Source organism: Aspergillus uvarum, assembly GCF_003184745.1.
Source record: "Aspergillus uvarum CBS 121591 unplaced genomic scaffold BO82scaffold_98, whole genome shotgun sequence".
Classification (NCBI taxonomy): domain Eukaryota; kingdom Fungi; phylum Ascomycota; class Eurotiomycetes; order Eurotiales; family Aspergillaceae; genus Aspergillus; species Aspergillus uvarum.
In genome coordinates this window covers 84,391-104,051 of record NW_020291395.1, presented here as the reverse complement: position 1 = coordinate 104,051, position 19,661 = coordinate 84,391, and the positions used below count along the sequence as shown (strand labels likewise).

General features: G+C 49.6%; 8 protein-coding genes across 8 annotated transcripts; 4 read left to right on the top strand and 4 right to left on the bottom strand.

The window, feature by feature from the left end:
* Positions 1 to 97: 97 nt before the first annotated feature.
* On the top strand, positions 98 to 2,008 carry BO82DRAFT_297357 (putative spindle poison sensitivity protein Scp3; the record flags this gene model as incomplete). Its single annotated transcript, XM_025631948.1, has 3 exons — positions 98 to 212; positions 437 to 558; positions 644 to 2,008. 3 exons carry the CDS (start codon positions 98 to 100, stop codon positions 2,006 to 2,008), a joined length of 1,602 nt encoding a protein of 533 aa, XP_025486187.1.
* A 165-nt stretch (positions 2,009 to 2,173) lies between these two features.
* On the top strand, positions 2,174 to 2,734 carry BO82DRAFT_220538 (uncharacterized protein). The gene has a single exon (XM_025630771.1). It carries the CDS (start codon positions 2,339 to 2,341, stop codon positions 2,642 to 2,644), a length of 306 nt encoding a protein of 101 aa, XP_025486186.1. The 5' UTR covers positions 2,174 to 2,338; the 3' UTR covers positions 2,645 to 2,734.
* A 38-nt stretch (positions 2,735 to 2,772) lies between these two features.
* BO82DRAFT_348167 (putative RSC complex subunit (RSC1)) lies at positions 2,773 to 6,277 on the bottom strand. Its single transcript, XM_025633816.1, has 4 exons — positions 5,982 to 6,277; positions 5,695 to 5,857; positions 4,255 to 5,595; positions 2,773 to 4,166 (listed from the first exon to the last, which is right to left on the bottom strand). The coding sequence occupies exons 1-4, from the start codon at positions 6,155 to 6,157 to the stop codon at positions 3,168 to 3,170; spliced, it is 2,679 nt and encodes an 892-aa protein (XP_025486185.1). The 5' UTR covers positions 6,158 to 6,277; the 3' UTR covers positions 2,773 to 3,167.
* Positions 6,278 to 6,945: 668 nt separating this feature from the next.
* Positions 6,946 to 8,476, top strand: BO82DRAFT_220514 (ubiquitin-specific protease OTU1). The gene has a single exon (XM_025630770.1). The coding sequence runs from the start codon at positions 7,134 to 7,136 to the stop codon at positions 8,130 to 8,132; it is 999 nt and encodes a 332-aa protein (XP_025486184.1). The 5' UTR covers positions 6,946 to 7,133; the 3' UTR covers positions 8,133 to 8,476.
* Positions 8,338 to 10,473, bottom strand: BO82DRAFT_396475 (serine/threonine protein kinase CDC7). Its single transcript, XM_025638845.1, has 4 exons — positions 9,979 to 10,473; positions 9,437 to 9,896; positions 9,287 to 9,347; positions 8,338 to 9,222 (listed from the first exon to the last, which is right to left on the bottom strand). Exons 1-4 carry the CDS (start codon positions 10,247 to 10,249, stop codon positions 8,524 to 8,526), a joined length of 1,491 nt encoding a protein of 496 aa, XP_025486183.1. The 5' UTR covers positions 10,250 to 10,473; the 3' UTR covers positions 8,338 to 8,523.
* A 396-nt stretch (positions 10,474 to 10,869) lies between these two features.
* Positions 10,870 to 15,138, top strand: BO82DRAFT_437002 (condensin subunit YCS4). Its single transcript, XM_025641160.1, has 6 exons — positions 10,870 to 11,194; positions 11,284 to 11,795; positions 11,845 to 11,968; positions 12,019 to 12,160; positions 12,224 to 14,602; positions 14,677 to 15,138. The coding sequence occupies exons 1-6, from the start codon at positions 10,959 to 10,961 to the stop codon at positions 14,848 to 14,850; spliced, it is 3,567 nt and encodes a 1,188-aa protein (XP_025486182.1). The 5' UTR covers positions 10,870 to 10,958; the 3' UTR covers positions 14,851 to 15,138.
* A 3-nt stretch (positions 15,139 to 15,141) lies between these two features.
* On the bottom strand, positions 15,142 to 17,461 carry BO82DRAFT_359578 (putative oxysterol binding protein (Orp8)). The gene is made up of 6 exons (XM_025636611.1): positions 17,001 to 17,461; positions 16,864 to 16,940; positions 16,744 to 16,783; positions 16,618 to 16,687; positions 16,490 to 16,549; positions 15,142 to 16,428 (listed from the first exon to the last, which is right to left on the bottom strand). Exons 1-6 carry the CDS (start codon positions 17,078 to 17,080, stop codon positions 15,478 to 15,480), a joined length of 1,278 nt encoding a protein of 425 aa, XP_025486181.1. The 5' UTR covers positions 17,081 to 17,461; the 3' UTR covers positions 15,142 to 15,477.
* A 163-nt stretch (positions 17,462 to 17,624) lies between these two features.
* On the bottom strand, positions 17,625 to 19,492 carry BO82DRAFT_322912 (ubiquitin C-terminal hydrolase 37). The gene is made up of 7 exons (XM_025632779.1): positions 19,435 to 19,492; positions 19,062 to 19,362; positions 18,913 to 19,007; positions 18,755 to 18,854; positions 18,513 to 18,694; positions 18,279 to 18,454; positions 17,625 to 18,227 (listed from the first exon to the last, which is right to left on the bottom strand). The coding sequence occupies exons 2-7, from the start codon at positions 19,191 to 19,193 to the stop codon at positions 17,701 to 17,703; spliced, it is 1,212 nt and encodes a 403-aa protein (XP_025486180.1). The 5' UTR covers positions 19,194 to 19,362; positions 19,435 to 19,492; the 3' UTR covers positions 17,625 to 17,700.
* Positions 19,493 to 19,661: the final 169 nt, after the last annotated feature.

Below are 19,661 nucleotides of genomic sequence, written 5' to 3'. Positions count from 1 at the left end.
CCCCCCCTCTTCCTCCTCTCTCTGTCCTTCTTTCACAGCCGCCATCGCTCCGGTTTCCCACTCTTCGACTCGCACCTCAAATCACTTTTTGAGTGGCATGAAAGGTCGCGCGCCTCTCCCGGTCCCCTCCGGTCCTCAACCACTCCAGAACGGTCATTCCCGCAATCCCTCCGGCCTCGACATGGCTGCCCGCAGTCCTCCCAATCAAAGCAGTAAGTCATGCATGTCTCCTCCCCATCCCCCGCCAACCGATCTGCTCCCTTCTGCCTCCCCCCTCCTTCTCCCTGGCTCCCCGCGCTGCTTCTTGTACAGCATCATAGAGGGATTTGGACTCGGTTTGTTTCCTTTCACTTGTGCTCCTCCCGTCATTGACTTCATTACACCTTCCCCCCAAGGATGATCAATCGCTAACGCTTGTATAACTGTCCCAACTCAGATACCAAGCATGTGCCTTGCAAATTCTTCCGCCAGGGTGCTTGCCAGGCCGGGCCTGCATGTCCCTTTCTTCACTCCACCGATGCAGCAATAGACTATGCGCCTTGTAAATATTTCACCAAGGTACTAGATAGCTCGGCCGCCTATCATGAGCCTTATGTGTTCCAGACTTCCCTCCGACGGCTGACAGCTTGTGCTTTGGATATAGGGTAACTGCAAATTCGGAGCGAAGTGTGCGCTGGCGCATATTCTGCCCGACGGCCGACGTGTCAACCGCCCCAACCCAGGGATGGGACTGGGTGGTGGTCACCTAAATTTGGGTGGTCGTGTTAATCCGCAAGCCTACGTGAACCAGGATTCTGCTTTGACCAACTCTGTTTTGTCGCAGCAGCGGATGAACGGCCATGATCCAAGATATGCCCCTCAACTTCCGCCCCAGTCACCACCTCCGCAACAGCTGCCCTATGATGCGATTCCTACTATCGATACTGGACTGACATCCGACACTAATTCCAAGTATGGGTCGCCTGTCGACGATATACGATATCCGATGTCGCCGGATCACCGCCATCTGACTGCACTGGATGCTCCTCTTCCCGCGTCGTTTGACAGCCAAGGCATTTCGCACGCGGCTCGGTATGGCCCGGTTGCGGCTTCCATGCCCTCGAAGTTCGGGTTAGAACTGTCGCCTCCAGCACAAAGAATGGGCGCACCATCAGATGCCCTGCGAAATCTTCGGGACACGGCTTACGGATCCGATCTCAGGAAATCATCTTTCATTGGGTCATCGCCTCCTACCCTACCAGAAGATGGACTGGGCCCACGCTTCCTTCATTCCCAACGCCCCATTAAGACACGGATGCTCTCGGCAAGTGTGCCACGACCCACCGCTCTGGATGACTGGGACGATAGCAATTTTCCAATGGAGGAAGACTATCTGCCGATCAACTTACACGACGATGTTCTTACCCCGCAGGAGCGACTTCGACGCCTCTCGCGCACCGATCATGATCTGAGTTCCAGCCATCGGGAGCTCAGCGGATTGGGCATGACTGGCACCAGTTTCTCCAAAGTGGGCTCTCCCTTGGCTTCCAGCCCGTCCCGATTCGGGGCTTTGTTTGCCAAGCAGCGGCAGAAGCGAGAGGAAGACGCCCATGGTAGTACGTCTCTGACACACATTGGCTCACCTTTGCGCGAGTCTTCGTTGAACCTAGGCACCAGCCCAAGCCTGGGCCCAATCGGCAGCCGGCAGATCTCTGGAGACATCTCTCCGTTCGTGTCGAGTGCCCCTCGCCAACCGTCGATGTCCATGATTTCTCAACAGCTCAGTGGCATGTCTCTACACCCCGGCCCCCCTCGCCATTCGGCATCTGCAGGCCCTAGCAGCCGTCTGGACCGTACCATCTCATCGCCGGTCAGCACCAGCAAGATTGACGAAGAGCAAAGTGACTTGGTTTTCTCCATGGAAGAAGAGGAGAACAACAAGCGAAGCAGCAGTTCTTGGGATTCTCACAAGGCAGATTCAAATGACGATGAGCCGACTCCCGCGAACAACCCAGAATTCCAGTCTTAACTCGTTGAAACATTATCGCACTTCAATCTACTACCGCTACCGATGCCTAATAATCGACTCTATGCCCCATCAATCCTATCAATGGAAAGAAAGGAATCGAACTTGTATTTGGGAACCTAAATCTACCAAGCCTTTTCGCACAGAAGAGCTCAAGCTAGCATCATAGGTGGGTACCAGTTCATGCCCCTGTCTAGTTATGACGTCATTCAAGATTACACAAAAATGTTGGAGGGAATTTTTCATAGAACTGTTGAATTTTTTCTGGAGTTATACTGCATCTGCCTCTGATGTTCGCCATTGTGTTGCATTATATGATCTTTTAGACAAGTGATGTTTTGTAACGAGGCCGGGTTGTCCCTAATTTTGCTTGTAACTCCCCACTTGGTCTTTTCCCTTATCATTCTTCACTATCCTGGCCTTTTGGGGTCTCCCACTGTTCATTACGCCATATCACTACCTTACATGGCACATCCAAATTCCGACAAAAAACAACATGCACAAGGTCGATTGGCTGTTCTTTCGGGGCAGCAGTATGGTTATTATTATCTTCACCTAGTGTACATTCTTACTTGCATATATCACTTCCCTCTTCCAAGCATGCTTTTCTCGCACGATCTGTGCTTGTTCTACTTCTAGGTTATCGGCCTGCAGCCAGCAGTCAATATGGTGTTGAGGGTTACGCTCCTAGCTCTTTTGCTATGTTTCTAGGTTTGTATGTTCTGTTTTCATTTTGATGATTCTTCTCATTGTTCTTTTGCTTGCGAATTCAATTCTGAAATTTCGACCACGTATTTTTATGAAAAGATGGGTCATTCATTAAGCGTACGAAATCTGCCTGTCCCTTCTACAATTTCCTCCAATGGAACTGATTCCATCGAGATGCCATGAATTGTCGATGTAGCAGGGGGGGGGAGAAAGAAGCAGACATACAATGACTATTTGGGACGAGATAAGCATAACTATGATCACCCTGGTCATAATTGATGAGACTTGTCATGGTATACATAAATAGCTCATAGTACTTCCCAACGCCCAATTCAGAAATTCGCCATATTAGCCACGATTCACTCGACAAGAGCACTCTAGTTTGTGTTCGATCCGCCATTTCGAATGCACGCCGAGTAGTCAACAGTGGGTCATAAGGAAGTGTTCCTTTCCGTCAGCTTTTCGTGTCAACATCAGACATGTACATGGCACTGCCTTTGAGGCTGACAAACGGTGCGTCCTGTGAGTGAGATTGTATATGCGCTGTCTTCTCTTGCGAGACTCGATCGGCTATTCTCCGCTGCTCGTGTGCCTTGATCTCTGCTCGCCTGACACTTTCTCCTTCGTTTTGATACAAAATCTCATAAAGCTTGTCTGTGCCTGCCACAATTTGACTTGTCATGGTGTCCCAAGCCTTGACTGTGAGCATCTCGACTTGAGTTGCAAGAGCAACTTTCTCATCTGCTCGCCGGCGCTTGACGATTAATGCCTGTCCCACTTGATCCTGCGTCCCTTTGCGTTTCTTGGTCTCGACTAGTCTGCGCCGCTCCTCCTTTGCGGCCAGATACTTGAGAGAATGTCCCAGTTTCTGCTGGTAGGAAGAAATGATGTCTAGCGGCGGGGTCGAGAAGAAGAGGATATGACCTTGGTCATCACAGTGGAACTGTTCGCGGACATTTGCGGGTATGGCAGCGTTTGCAGTATCACTCAGATGGAAGACTTCAATGGGACGAGGAGCATTAGGATTGAAGGTTGTCACCGTAGACCCATGTAGACGGTTCCCTTGATACGGCATGTAAGGTGTTGATTGGGCGGCCGAAAAATGATGGGACACAACCGGAGCTTGGTAGGCGCTAGGGTGTGGGGTCTGCGGCACGAACCCGCTGGAGCTTCTCGGTAACCCATGCTGGGAGGGCTGAGTCGGAGGAATCTGGGGCTGAGAAAAAGCCATCGGCGGGCCCGGGGCTGGCGAGCTCTGAGTTGGAGGTATGGCTACAGCTGGCGAGCGAGCCGTAGCAGGTAATGCGCTCGCCGCGGCGCCCGTGCCTTGACTCTCTACACTGGACCGCGGAGGGATTTGGCTGATTGATGACTGCCGAAGTGGAGCTGAGGGCAAAGCTGGCTGTGGTAATGACGGGGGTGGGGAAGGCGTGGGCTCCGGAGGTGGTGATTCCTAGAACCCAGAAAAAAGGATCAGTATCTATTTGTATTTTTCTTTTCACTCACAATTGACGCCAAGTGAAATGTTTGAGGGGCCCTACGTTCTCATCACGCGGGCGGCGATGAACCGCGCCAACAACAGGCGGTGCATTCTCAGCTCCCCATGTTGGCTTTGGAAGTTCATCGGTTTCCTTTGCATCCGTTCTGAGCAAGTGTTTGATGGGGCTTGGGATCTTCTTGATCCGTCGGGGAAGTTCGAACAAGTCCATCTCGTAGTCCTTTTCCCTGACCTCATCGGGGAGACAACTAGCCCAAGTCTTGATCTTGTTCAATTTATGCTTCTCTTCATTGTAGCGGGCTTCGCAAACGTAGACATCTTTGTTGGGAGGTAGGCCTCGAGGCCGTCCGCGATTGTAACGGGTGAAGAACATGACAAAGCATCTATCAACAATCTCTTCAACCCGATGGTCGCGGTATTGTCCTGTCTTCACCACCTCGTTGGGGTAGAAGTGTTTCTCCACATGATGGACCGTTTGTTCGGGGCGATAATACCAACAAGCATTGACCCATTTCTCTCCCTCTGAATCCTGCCATGTACGATATATTTGCGCCACAATAGGCTTCGTCACGTCATTAAGGTTCTGGATATGGACCCAATCGCCAACCCTCCATAGTTCCGACTTGTGAAGAATTCCGTCCGGCAACGGCAAACGTCCATCCTCCATCAGGTACTCGCTGTCTGGCTTCTTCTTCTCAAGGTCAGCAAGCTTGCGTGCTTCCAATTGCAAATCAACGGCATCCTTGTAGATCTGACTGTCGGGTTGATTATAGGCCTTCGCGTTGTTAAACATGAGTTCCATGTCTCTCATGAAATGATCTACCGAATTGTATTTCTTTCTTTTCGACTTGCGCTTGATGATATCGATGGCAATCGGTTCCTTGGTTTCGACATAGTAGTCCGGATACATGGCCTTGTCGGGTAAGCGTTCGAAATGTCGCACTTTGAGCTGATTGTTGGGCCCTTTTAGCTTTCGGATGCCCTTTAAAACGGCTTTGATCCTTGCCTCCATAGGGGTATCGACACGCGGCGGTCTGCCTCTTTTCTTCCTTACTTCCGGATCATTGGACTTTTGGCCATCGTCTTTCGCCGTATCACGTTTGCTGCCTGCACGAGGTCCCCTTTTCTTTTTGCGTCGACTTTCTTCATCGGAATCCTCTTCTTCATCGTCGTCGTCATCATCATCATCTTCCTCCTCATCCTCTTCAGGGAGAGGGTCTGCTTCAGGGATCTCCCCAAGGTCGGGGAGTTCGGCATCCTCTGCGGAGATAATGCCTTGTTTCACCAACTTCTCAAACTCGGCGACGAAGACATCCTTGATGACTAGTGCATCTTCGTAAGCCTGAGACTTAGGGCGGTTATAAGTCTGTGCATTATGGGGGATCTAGTGCCAAAGCCATGTCAGTTGCTGCCAAACATTACTCCTTGTGGAACAGGCACGGGATTGATGCATGAATCACAAGATAATGATAGTACTACATACCAGTGCGCAGTCGCGCACGAAGTCAGCGAATTCCTTATATTCACGTTTGTTGATCTTCTGCTTCAGAATGCTGAGTGCCATCGGCTCCTTAATAATGTCATAATAGTCAGGAACGAGGCGCTTATTGACGCTGCGTTGGAACAGTTTGGACGGATCATGGCCACTGCGTTGATGGTGAAGTGGTCAGTTAGCTAGCTGAAATGCTTTGCGGGGGGGGGGGGGGGGGAGATGCGATACAAAGCGCACAAATGGCGAAATGAAGCTGCGACAAGAAAGGCCGGACTCACTCCTCTTCTCTGAACTCGTAAATTGCCATGACAACATCCATCATAGATCTGTATTGTTCGTCGGAAACAGTGCTAGTTGCGACCGAGCCATCGCGTTTGCCATCGCCTTCGATGGACTTCACCGGCTCCTCAGCAGCAGGTTGCGCTTGCGACGGCTCGGAGATGTTTGTCTCCATCTTTCAAGATAGCCGCGGCCACGGAGAGAAGGACCGCAAATCAGGACCAAGCCGAATGGATTGAACTACCACCAGCGTGAGACAAGATTTTGGATTCAGTAAATGAGGGTGATATGAGGGGGATGCGACATAGAATAAGGAGAGAGTGCACAAAGAAGCATGAAGGAAGGACGAGATCACTCACCAACTATGCTGAGTCAGCCGATGTGTATCATAACAGCCCAATTACGGTATTACCGCTTTCAAGGATAGAACAAGACTGTCCCCTACTATAAGATACCGTTTTATAAGTAAGTCTGCACACTGATCAAACCACATAGCCAGCGAGCGATGTATCGTGCCCTCTACTCCGTAGGGATATAGTGTAGGATAAAAACTCGATTAATATAGATTATCTTGTATCCTTCGCCCCCGCTGGTTGTACTGTACTATAGTCTATCTCTCATATCAAATAAGAGTACCGATACAGTTCAGGCTTTGGCTGCACAATTTCGGCTCCGAGCCTCCACGCTGCTTAATTGGTGGCTGGTATCTCCTCTTGATGAAATAGAGCAACATCCTCCTGCATTCGCCCAACAAGAAAGCTTTTTGACTGTTTGACTGAACTGAAATCAATTATAAGTTACTATCAACTAACCTTCAACTGATAATTGACTAGTACCCTAGTGCCGAATTTGATCGTGCAGCTTGCCGCCAGCGACTTCAGGAGATGCGCACCCTCCAGCCATGCCCCACCTTCCAGTGAATCAGGGAAAAGTTACCTGACCTACCTCAACCTACCTATATAAATGCTTATCCATAAAACTCATAGCAACATCTGAGCAACCCAGACTAGTGCGACAAGGCTATTTTTCCCAGCTAGTGGTCAAATGCCATCTAGATATACACATACTGATGCACACTCACTCACTCACTCACAAAAATCTATCACCCGACAGATCGAGGACTTATTCTTCTGTCTTCGCTTTGAGCCACAATGAGAATCCGCATACGCGGCCCGACGGGACAATCGACCGTCTCTCTAGATGACGATGCAACTGTCGATGTACTTCGCAGACAAATCACAGATTCGACCGGATTATCAGATTACGACGTGAAATATGGGTATCCACAAATCAAGCCACTCTCATTAGAGGGCTTCCCATCTAACCAGAAACTATCCGACCTGGAGATGACTCTGAATGGGGAACAATTAATTGTCACGAGGAAAGAAGGCAGCTTACCCTCTGACACGAGCCGCGATCAATACAAGACTGCTACTGATCGGCAACAGCCGTTCACCGGGCTGCTCGCTGAGAAGGCTCTGAATGAGGGCTCCGATGACCCGCCGGAGATTCCATCACCGGAACATCATGGTACCTTCGTCCTCCGGATCATGCCTGACGATAACTCATGCCTATTCCGCGCCATCAGTAGCGCGACCATGGGTGGGGTGGATGTGATGACTGAGCTACGATCTGTTGTTGCCCAGACTATACAGGCAAACCCGGACCTATATACCGAGGCGGTGTTGGAAAAGAAGCCGGACGACTACTGTCAATGGATCCAGAATGAGGGCTCCTGGGGAGGGGGAATCGAGCTCAGCATATTGAGTAAACATTTTGACATCGAGATCTGCTCGATTGATGTGCAAACCCTGCGGGTCGATTCATTCAATGAGGGTCCCTCAATGCGGTGCATCGTGGTCTATTCGGGGATCCACTACGATACTATTGCCCTGTCACCTTCAAGTCCGCCGTATACCCATGCAGATGTCCCTGCAGAATTTGATACCAAAGTTTTTGACGCCAACGACCCTCTGGTCTTGGAAAAGTCCCTGGCCTTGTGTAAGGTTCTGCATGAGCGGCATTATTACACAGATACTGCCGGGTTTCGTCTGCGCTGCAATACGTGTGATAGGACTTTTGTGGGCGAAAGAGGCGCTACACAGCATGCAGAACAGACTGGGCATATCGATTTCGGAGAGGCTAATTGAAAGCGATGAGAATCCTCGCCGAGTATCGACTTACGTACGCTCCGCAGAAACTTAGACTTGAAGCAGCTTGGCACCTATTGCCACGATCAACCCTTACTCGTCACTTGTGGCCAAGTAGACACTCTGCCACCCTGAATATCGTTTGCTTCAGACCTCGAACTCTCGTAAGCGTTGTCTGGAATTAGTGGTCACGAGTCGTGGGGTTGTTTTCGGCTTCTTTATACGTTTCTACCCTCGAGTCACTCATTCTGATTCTTCTGGTAACGGACTCGAAAGGTGTATGGGAAATTTGAAGGTGGCCCGGTAGCTGGTAATCTTTTTGTGGTGGAGCGCCGGTGCTTCAAGAGTACTCATTGCCATTACCGTACTTCTGTCGCCCCCATCAAGGAAATCATATCATTGCTACCTCATCTGCTGCATCATCTGCCTCATCATCATCCTTCTCACCCTCCTCGCCGGTATCTCCGCTATCATCCGGATTACCACCCCACTCCACGTCGTGATCTATGGGATCAGTGAAGAATTCGTGTTGCAAGGCCTCTTTAGCACTGAAACGCTTGGAAGGGTCCAGCTCCATGAGTCCAGCCAAGAGACGGGTGGCTTGTTTTTCACTCTCAGTCAGCTCCTCCACGCAACTCGCCCATTTCACCAGCTTCTCCCAGCTATAACCCTTTTCTCCTATAGTTGGGATGTTGGTTTCGAAAATCTGCCCATGCATGGCTGCCGCCATTTTCATGCGGCGTGTGCCAAAGATGCTTGCCATCTCAATCATAGCGTCGACATCATCGGCTGAGTTGAAAAATGGAAATCGTCGACCGAGCAACGTCAAAAGAATTACGCCAGCTGACCACATATCAATCTTGGTAGTTTGTGAAGTGCATTTGAAAAGCACTTCGGGTGCGCGGAATCCCCGGGTTCCGGCTCGATTGGCGCGCCTCGAAGGCCGGGAGTCGTTCTTTGGGTATCCCACAGATGTATTATTCAGAGACGAGGCGCAATTAGTATAATAATAGCTCTGAAAGAATCGACTGCGACGTATCTGGCTAGAATTCGCACACAAGCAAGTACCAGTGTACTCCGAGCCCTCGCGCTGCGAGAGTGCATCAGCAATCGAAGCACGTGCCATGGGCGACTGTGAGAGCGACTGTACTTACTTCTGCAAGACCGAAGTCCACTAGTACACCTTCTCGGAGTTCAGGATTGTAAAGAAAGTTACTGAAAAGCCAACGCGATGGTCAGTACCTTATCAGAGGCGCCGAAAGGTCCAAGGCAATGGAGCTGGGCATCGGAACGCATGTTCTTACGTCGGCTTTATGTCACGATGGAGAATGTTATGCTTGTGGACGGAATGTAAAGCGGTAAACAAGGATCGGAAGTAATGTCGCATGTCGGCAACCATGAATGTACGATATTGGATACGGAAATCGGTGTGCGGAAAGAAGGGCAAGACTGCTACGACTTGATCCTGATAGCGGAACGCAGTGATTAATGGACATACTGATCGACAACCCCGAAGATCATGCAGTAATTCAAGTTCGTTTTGAATGCGTAGCGGACTGCTTGTGACATAAATCTTCTTCAAAGCAACGTATCGTGGTCTTCGTCGTTTCGCAGTGAATATGCGATTGCTTTCTCCCTCGACCCGGCGTCGCTTCGTTGAAAGGCTGGTCAAGTTACCGTCTCGGATGTCCTGGAATGTGTCCCAGTCATTTTGATAGTGGTCGTAGAGAAGATCCTCCGCTTTGTAGACAGTCGAAAAAGTCCCTAGTTGAGGTTTATACCGAGTTAGAGGGTTCTCAGACACCGCCGGAAACATCGTAGGATAGCAAGTTAATTCGCACCATACCTTCACCTATTCGATTGACCAGCCGAAAGCGATCAGATATCCCTGGGAATGTGTCTTCCAATCGCTTCATGTCCTCTTTCACGGAATCGTCAACGTCTTCCTCATCATGAGGATCAAATTCTTCCAGGCCATCCTCATCTGGCATATTCTCCAGGGACGACTCGCTATTCGTCACGACCCCATCCCGGTGTTCATAATCGTAGACTGAGCCAGATGGTTCTGGCCGCTGAACACCAAAGAGTTCAATCGGCGCTGCTTGAAAGGCGGACATTGCACCAAAGGGCGCAGCGATGGTTGGCGCGACTGCGGAAGTCTGGACCGAAGATTAGTCCGTATGTTATGCTGGCATGCAAACAGGTTCAATTCTGAAAGAGAGGAGTGATGACGAAGAGAGCACACAGCTTCTCGTGTTGGCAATTGGTCTATGTTTCGTCCCAGGTTGATACTGTACTTCGTCAGGAATCGGAGGCGGGGGGGGGATTGGTTTGGTCAGAGATGCTTCTGGGCTGCTCAATCCACCGTCTCAGGGCAGCGGTACAGAATCACCCGTTCCGGTATAATTAGTGAGTTGTTTGTTTATACGTAGGTATGTACTTGTAACGGGAAGCCCGAGTGTGCCCGGGTTTCCAATTGTACGATACATACCGCCTACCCAAGGAGGCAAATATGGTACGTGTCACCGGTAACTTATCGCGTTAGAAATCCTATTCAATCTGATAATATTGTGACTATGTATCCCGAAAGCGCGGACGCAGTGTGCCCTTATCAACACCCAAATGGGAAAAATACAAACAAACTACGGGCTCACGCCCGCCTGTCGCCGCCTGGTTTCTCGGGCTCCTCTTTTCCCCCTCCCGTCCTTCCATTTCCCCACCTGAAGTATCACCAACCCTCGCAATAAGGATCCCTCCTTCACCTTGCCCTCTCTCATCCACATAAGTCGCGTGTCCTGCGAGGACCTCCCTCGCTCGTCACTCAACATGGAAGATCGCATTCAGTTCGACATTAATAAGTCGCTTAAATTCTATTTGAGCGATCCCGCCTCCGTGCCTACGCTCGATGCCGATCCCGACTTGCTAGACTGCGAAACCGACCCAGATCAATTGTCACCCGTCGTTATCGATAATGTTCTTAATCCGATCGTGGATGCCGTTGCTGAACATCCAGAAGGCCTCGCCAGGGGATCTTTCTATGATTCATTGCAATTCCTCTTGAAGTACGCCCTGAACGACCAGCACCTTCTCTGCCCATTTCAAAGTTGTTTGTTGCCCGAGGGTCTGGATCTGAACTTTTATATTCCCACAGATACTCCGTCCTTTCCCCCACCCGCACTTTGAGCAAACTCCTCGATCTTGTCGTTTCCGGCCTCTCGGTAGAAGCAGATATTATCCATGGCGATCTCGAATCTGACGAGCAGGACGCCATCCAGCAGCATAAAACCTTATTGGAGATGTACGGGTTTCTACTGCAATGGGCCCTTTCGGCTGTTGAGCTCAAAGCTGCTGAAAGGCCAACGGAGGCTGCTCCTGCCAGGAGAGGCGCAGGCAAATCTACCAAATCTAAGGCTAATACCAAGGATGGAAATTGGGACTGGACAGCACAGATTCAAGCCGCAATGGAAACCATGTGCAAAGTGATGAAATTGAAACTGGGCAGGATTTTCTTGACAACTTCAGACCGTGATACGTTCATCAACCTGTTCACCCGCTCGATCTATCTGATCCTGGAGAGTGAGCACCGCGTTAAGAGCATGAGCATTCGGATGCATGCCTTCAAGGTCCTCTGCATCGCGGTGAAACACCATGGACATGCATTTGGTGGGTTTTCGACTTGAAGCCCATAGTTACCGCTAATACGAACGTCTAGGGGCCCAGACATCTATTGTACAAAGCCTGACATATTTTGAGCACTTGTCCGAACCGATGGCAGAATTCTTGCACATCCTCGCCGAACAATATGACTACCCCCAACTCTCGGATGAGATATTAAAGTATATTTTCGCTGTCTTGCCCATCTTGTGCATTTACTGACGGAAGCTAGGGAGCTTGGGAACAAAGAGTTCAATTCCAATGATACTCGCGGACCGAAATCTGTGTCTTCTTTCATCATCAGACTCTCAGAGCTGGCACCTCGGTTGATCATCAAGCAGATGACTCTCTTAGCTAAACAGCTAGACAGCGAGGTTCGGCCTCTCAGGAATCCGGCGAGGAGGCTAATACTCTAACACTTTCATTTTTCTATATAGTCCTACACCCTGAGATGCGCAGTGATTGAAGTCTGTGGAAACTTGATATCCGACCTCAGTCGTCAAGAAGAACGGGGCGATAATTACAAAACCCAAATAAACGCTTTCTTCGACGTTCTAGAGGAACGCTTTCTTGACATTAATCCTTACTGCAGGTGCCGGGCCATTCAGGTATGTATGAGAATTTGCGACTTGGAACAAAAATTTCCGAAAAGACGACATGCCGTTGCGGAGCTGGCGGCGAGAAGTCTGGAAGACAAAAGCAGCAATGTACGACGGAATGCTATTAAACTGCTTGCCAAATTGGTCTCAACCCATCCATTCGGTGTTATGCATGGTGGGCAGCTTTCACTTAAAGAGTGGGCAGCACGGCTCGATGGAGTAGATGCTGAGCTGAACGCGCTGAGACCCCCTGAAACACAGGGCTTTGAAGGCGGTGATGCATCCCATATTGATAGTGTATTATTGGATGATGCAACTCAATTGCCAGAGGAGTCTCCTACTAAAACAACACGTCTGACTGAGGAAGAGAAAGCAGCAGCAATCAAACATGCCGCGGAACAGGCGGCAACGTCAGAACTGCTCACACGACTCCAGCTAACAAGAAAATATTACAACGAGGCCATCCGTTTCATTGAAGTCCTTCACGTGGGCTCTGCTACAGTTGCTCAGCTCTTATCGTCAAGGAATAAAAGCGAGGCTATTGAAGCCATGGACTTTTTCGTCGTACTTGATGCCTACAAGGTTGAGACTTCCCGTAGCGGGATTCGACGAATGCTGCGACTCATCTGGACAAAAGGTAATAGTGATGAAGGCAAGGGAGTCCAAACCCATCTGATCGACTGCTACAAGGGGCTTTTCTTCGAAGCACCGGACTCGTTCAGTCCAAATGATGCTGCAAATTACATTGCACGGAACATGATCAGCTTGACCTTTGGCGCAACACCTGCTGAGCTCACTTGCCTAGAACAGTTATTGAGCACCATGATGAAGGCAGGCCACATACCTGAACTCGTCATTTCGAAGCTGTGGCAAGTTTACGGCGTGCAAAAGAAGGAAATCTCGAAGACACAACGTCGAGGAGCTATCATTGTTCTGGGCATGTTGGCGTTGGCGGACCCCGAGGTTGTCATTAAGGAGATCGAGACGATGCTACAGATTGGCCTTGGAAATTTCGGAAAATCCGACCTTGTGCTTGCTAAATATACATGCACTGCTCTACGTCGGATGGTTCCAGGCCGTCAGGCAAAGTCAAAAGACATTGGCATACCTAAGTTGGCAAATGACCATCCAGTCCTTTCCAAACTCGCGGCTATCATAGAGATTGTATCAATGAGCAAAGAGTGGTACGGAGTGGCGGAGCAAGCTATTAGCGCCATCTATACATTATCGAAGCATCCAGATGTGCTATGTTCTGACATTCTCAAAAGGAAGACTAGATTTGTCTTCCAGACTCATGCTCAAAGGTCTTATTCTCAGGCACCTGGTGAAGGACAGGAACAACAGCCTGGCATCACTCCCACCGAGAGTCAAGCAGCAGGGCCAAAGACATCCCCCGCCGGTTTGTCACAGTTGCTCTTTGTTGTCGGCCATATCGCGATCAAGCAAATTGTTCACCTGGAATTGTGTGAGCTTGACTTCAAGCGCCGCAAGGCAGAACAGGAAAAGAACAAGGCTGCGCAACCATCAGTACACAAAGAATCCAAAGAGGAGGAGGATGAATTAGATCTTATTGGCGGGACAACCGAGGACGACTTCACAGACGCCATGGCCCATGTTCGTGAGAGGGAGTTGCTCTACGGGGACAAGTCGCTGCTTTCCAATTTTGGCCCCTTGGTTACGGAGATCTGCGCCAACAGCAACATATATTCTGACCGAGACCTTCAAGCAGCGGCAACTCTTTGCATGGCTAAGCTCATGTGTGTTTCGGCGGAGTACTGTGAGAAAAATCTTCCACTTTTAATCACCATCATGGAGCGTTCAGATGACCCCATAGTTCGCAGTAATGTCGTTATCGCTCTTGGAGACATGGCAGTCTGTTTCAACCATTTGATTGATGAGAACACTGATTTTCTCTACCGTCGATTGAATGATGACGATGTCTCCGTAAAGCGCACGTGCCTCATGACCCTCACGTTCCTGATCTTGGCGGGCCAGGTCAAAGTCAAGGGCCAGTTGGGTGAGATGGCCAAGTGCCTCGAGGATGAGGATAAGAGAATTGCCGACTTGGCACGTATGTTCTTCACGGAACTGGCCACCAAGGACAACGCTGTTTATAATCACTTTGTGGACATGTTCAGCCTGCTGAGCGCGGAACGCAACCTCGAGGAGACTTCGTTGAAACGCATCGTTAAATTCCTGGTTGGTTTCGTCGAAAAGGTACATCTCCAAGCCTCATGTCTCTTCTTTATCACATCGCCGTGGGAAAATGCTAATGATGTCTCGTGAATCAGGAGAAACATGCACGACAACTTGCCGAGAAACTAGCTGCTCGATTGCCAAGATGCGAGACTGAACGCCAATGGAACGACGTTGCTTATGCCCTGTCTCTGCTTCCACACAAGAATGAGGACATTACCCGGACAGTGACGGCAGGCTTCAATAAAGTTGTTATTGCAAATGCCTGAGAAGCCTGGGCTATCTTTCGCAGCGACGCCGCTCCGATGCCGCTTCATTATTTTTCCCTCCCTTCCTCAGTCTTGGATTGTTCTCACATGTAATCGGTCCGGTTCCGATGGAGTTCTAAATGGACAGGTACACTCGATATTGAAACCAGGTACCTTTTTGAGAGGCGTTTCCCTAGTTTTCGGTTTCAGAACGGGTTAATTTTAGTGTCTTTTCGGGTCAGAATTCTAAGCAACATATCTACTACGGTTCAACGCTTTCAATTATCAGTGAAAATATATTGAGTTGTCATGCTTGATTCTCGCTCAGCGAAAGGAGCTCCACAGGAGTCGGTTGTAGTTCAGCCATAGCATCTTTCACTCGCTGCGCCACATGGTGATATTAGAAATGTCTATCTACCTGCAGTAATCTTATACTATATATGACACCCGCCGAACACAGCATTCCTCCAGTGACCAACCCGGTCGATGGACAGCCTCTACATATGCTTTTTCTTTATTTCCCAAAGAACGTGCAGGCACACATACGACATAGAATAAAGCTTCAATGTTAAAGCGGTGTGGCGAATGCATCCACAGTATCCAGCTGGCCAAATTGTTGTCATTGGACAGTCCATGGTGTTCTCGCAATCATGCGCCTTTTTTTTCACCCTCTTTTAGCTTGTAGTCATGATTATGTAGTCCTTCAAGTACCCTCATCCCTTCATCGGTTAATTCTGGTTTACCGAGAGGCGTTACGGCGCCAGTGAAGAACCGCGGTTGCCATGTGTCGTTCGTCTTCTGACGTTCAGCGGCCCTTTGTCGCTGGCGTTCCTCTATATCCTGCTTGAGTTTGGTTGCCTGGTTATATCTTTTGTCCAAGATAGCCTCAGTGACCGCCGACCAAAACTTTCGAGATTCGTTGGAGAGCTGCTCCTCATCGGGCGGTAGGGCCTTTACAACCGGAAAGAGAGGAGCGATGTCAATCAATAAGCTCGCCTCGTTCGAGCCATTCAAAGTGTAAAAAAGTTGCCCGTGCCACGAGCCGCTGATCTTGGCAAGGATATCCCCATGAGGTACGTCTTTGATCCTTGTAATAGTATCGCTGTCAGGGTCATAGCGAAAGATGACACCCTCAACTCTGTTCTGAGCACGGCCAATCCAACCCTCTTCCAAATACTGTAGAATGACTTTAATGCGCGTATGAGCGCAAGTGATATAGCACGTATCCGAGACTGTAACGGCCAGAGCACCTCTTAACAATCCACCTAGATGTGCAGCGGGATGAGTCAACTGATACTCCTCGTTGTTCCTGCTCTGAAGATTGATGAATATTCCTAAGTTGTGCTGGCCCGGAGTGACTCGTATGCTGGTCCCTGTAAACTTGGCACTGATTTGATCAAAACCACGAGCCGTCACTCCTCGCACCGGACAGTCGATGTAGAATGCTGATACTGGAGGATGATGAGATGTTTGTTCTGTCAAGTAGCATACCTTGACGGGTTTGCCATCGCTTTCCTTCGAGCTGGGAGTTGCATCTATGATACTGGAAGTGGAAGCTGGTGATACTTCTGGAAGTGTACTTTGCACGTCCCAGGTACACTGAGAAGGGTTCTAGGTTAGCATAAAAGCGATGGCTCAAATTGCGTCGGTTCGGGCTCACCCTGAAGAATTCTCCGAGTGTGGAATTATAGGGTTTGCAGGGCTTGCCCTTGATGTATTTCTGTAATCAAATTTAGTGACACGGTTTGACACCAAGCTGAGCAGCAACTGAGAATGGCACACACATACCAAGTCCTTGGTAAACCAAAACCTCAAAACCTCAAGCATCCGTCCCAGAGGATCATCCGACTGCCCGATGCTGTTCATATTCTGTCAGAAAACAAGCCCCAGTGATGAGTAACCCAATCCGCTGACCTTGCAAAAGCCTCCGGTCTATCCAAGTAATTCCAGTACTCTGCAGTCATTCGCAAGAAGTTAACGAGATGTTCAGCCGCGAAGGGGGCATTTAGCCGTCTGGCTAGAATAACGACTTACCCAAGTTGGGCGTCGGCTCCAGAAGATGTGCAGGCAAGGAGAAGCGGACGGAGGCGATGTCAGCCACTCCGACAAACCTAGAGGACGAGGTCACTAGTCAGTACCATCAGATTTAGGGGTGGACGTGGCTTGAATACTTTCGAAGTATGGACAAGAACGTCTTCAGCTTGGATGAATCATCTGGTGTTTTTTCAGATGTAGAGGATGTGGCGGACATGTTGAAGGGGAGGTTGCGGGGAGGTCGCGCTGAACTGCGAAATATTAGGTATTTTGAGAAGGTTATAGTATATGCGTGATTCGACAGGCGAGGCTAAAACAGAGAGAAAGAAAGTAGGCGTGTATAAAGCAAGTGCGAAAGAGGTAATGGAAGCTGGTTTGTCCCTTGTCCACTGACCCCCCAAAAGTGCTGCGATCAAGTCTCAAAAACTCGAGTAATATTTGGAAGAAAGGAAGAGGACAGCAGAGCCAGGGGCAAGAGCTTCTTGTGAGCGGGACAAGCACAAAAGGACCAGCCAGGAGGAGACAAAAAGAGAGAGTCGATGCCAGCACGGTCTAATGACAATAACCCCCTTTGAACCGGGATTTCTCAGGACAATCGCCGACGGCGGGCGCGCACTGGACTCCAGGCGGTGACGTTCTTATACTAGTAAGGGAGGGAGGGCGGGGAGTTTGGGGGGGCGCAATCTCCGGCGGTCAGTCCGTACGTCACTGTTAAGAATTCTGATAATAACCTATTATTCTTATATGATCAAAAAGGATAGCCTCGCTTGGTCTACAATAATGTACGCACTGGAATTGAAATTTGAAATGATCAACTTCAAGACTTGATTCCCGAGTTCACAACAGCTTCTCAATGACTTGCTTGCGGGCTAGGAGTTGGAGCCATGTGCGGATGGCAGGACTATAGTCAAAGCGCCGACCTTCCGCGTAGTCATCATCAGCCTGCCTAGACTGTTGTTCTTCCCGAACGGACGCTTGTAGCGTGCGCTGGATGCCAATGAGCTTGTGCCATAGGGATTCGAGGTCCGCCACTGCACAAGTCCGGTACTCCTGCTCCTGCGGTGCAGGAATGATTGCTCGATCGATCATGTCTCTGGAGAGTGTATAGGACTCATCGGGTCCCAAGAGGATACTCCCGAGTTTAACAGCATCGAATGGCAACGCATCAGCCGCTGAAGTCAAACGTTGGTTAATCACTTCGAGGGACTTCACGTTCATTGCTAATTTGTCAAGCAGTCCAGGGAGCGGATCCTGACCAAGACTCAACATTGAAAACTCGATTTGACCTTCTTCGTATTCTTTCATTCGTGTGATAATGCTGGGCTTGGCTAGGTTCAACCAGTCATCGTCGGATTGACAAGGTCCTATACGTGGACACCGTTAGAATGGGCTGCTATGGGCTACGGGCACCATACCAAGCACTTGCGGTTGACGTTCCAACCCGTCGAATTTCCAGACTTTTCCTAACGCAGCGACATAGGCGATGAAATGGAAAGCCATGTCGGCGTCCTCCTGCTCGCATTGGGTGCGAGATCGCTTTGATGTTGTCTCGGACTTGAGCTGGTGATCAGCATTGAGTATATCCATTCGCCTTTGTCCAAACGTTAGAAAGACCATTGTAGAAAAGGCAGGCTACAAAACATGGCTACCTCGCAAACGAATTGTGTACCCGTTTAATGAATCCATGGTTACTGACTGCATCACCTCGGAGTGCCGGCGTGAAGGGCATAGTGAACTCTTTGAAGTGTTGCAGATTCTCCCCGAGGTCAATATCTCCAACATTGTTAATGATATTCAGAAGAGCAACAGTGGCACAGGCGTTACTCGCCGTCTATGTCTATGGTTAGTGCTCATCTGGCAACTGGCATCAAGCGAGTTGGAACAGGCAGACCTGATTTGCGAACCAGAGCCCTTCTGGACAACTTGCTTCTTGTTTGTCGGGGTCGTCCTCCCGCCAGCGGGACAAGAATATCAATCCGTAGACCGGCTTGCTGTCAAACTAGTTAACCGCCCGTGGATCATGCAATGCGTGGATCACAAGTCACACACTTTAGCATCGCCATCATATCCTCATCCAAGGATACTACCTCCTGAACCTTCACCCCCTTTACGCCGAACTCGCGAAGCATGACATTAAAGAGCGCCTAAAAAGGTGGTTCAGCATAGCCCCGCCCCTGAAGAATTGTCCCAGAGCTTACAGGTTCGGACTCTAGTTCGCAGAAACCATTCCAATCATCTTTCTCGATCCGGGAGGTAAGCACGCAGAGCTCATGACTAGGGTCACTGCACTCTTTGCCTGAAGATTGCGTTCTCCTGCCGCAATGGGCCATGGTCGTTGCTTCAAAGATCGTATGTAATTTAAGGAAAATGTCAATCGCTCAACCATGCTAAGTTGTGAGAACGGTTCCCTAGGTTGCTGCTTGAGATACTATGGAGAAATTGTCTGGCTTAATGAGGTACATTGAATAACAGCCCAGGTGCGGTGATAGTTGCTGCTGTCTTCGCAGAAGATAGGAATCGTGAGCGGCTGAACAAATCCTTGATATGGATGCTGCACAGTACTGTACATACATACATTGCCGCCAACTTACGATGATCGTGCCAATTAGGCTCCTCTCCAGGTAGCCAAGATAGAAGGAGATGACTGTATTCTCGATCATGTAGAAGCATGCGGCTTACAGCCGTGTATCTCTTGGTAAAGGTGGAATGGGCAGTGCTTGTTATTCGTTGGTGCTCTCAATGTTGCAGTGAGGGCAGTGAGAGGCACCAGTGACGACCTCATGCCAGGCAGACCGTGG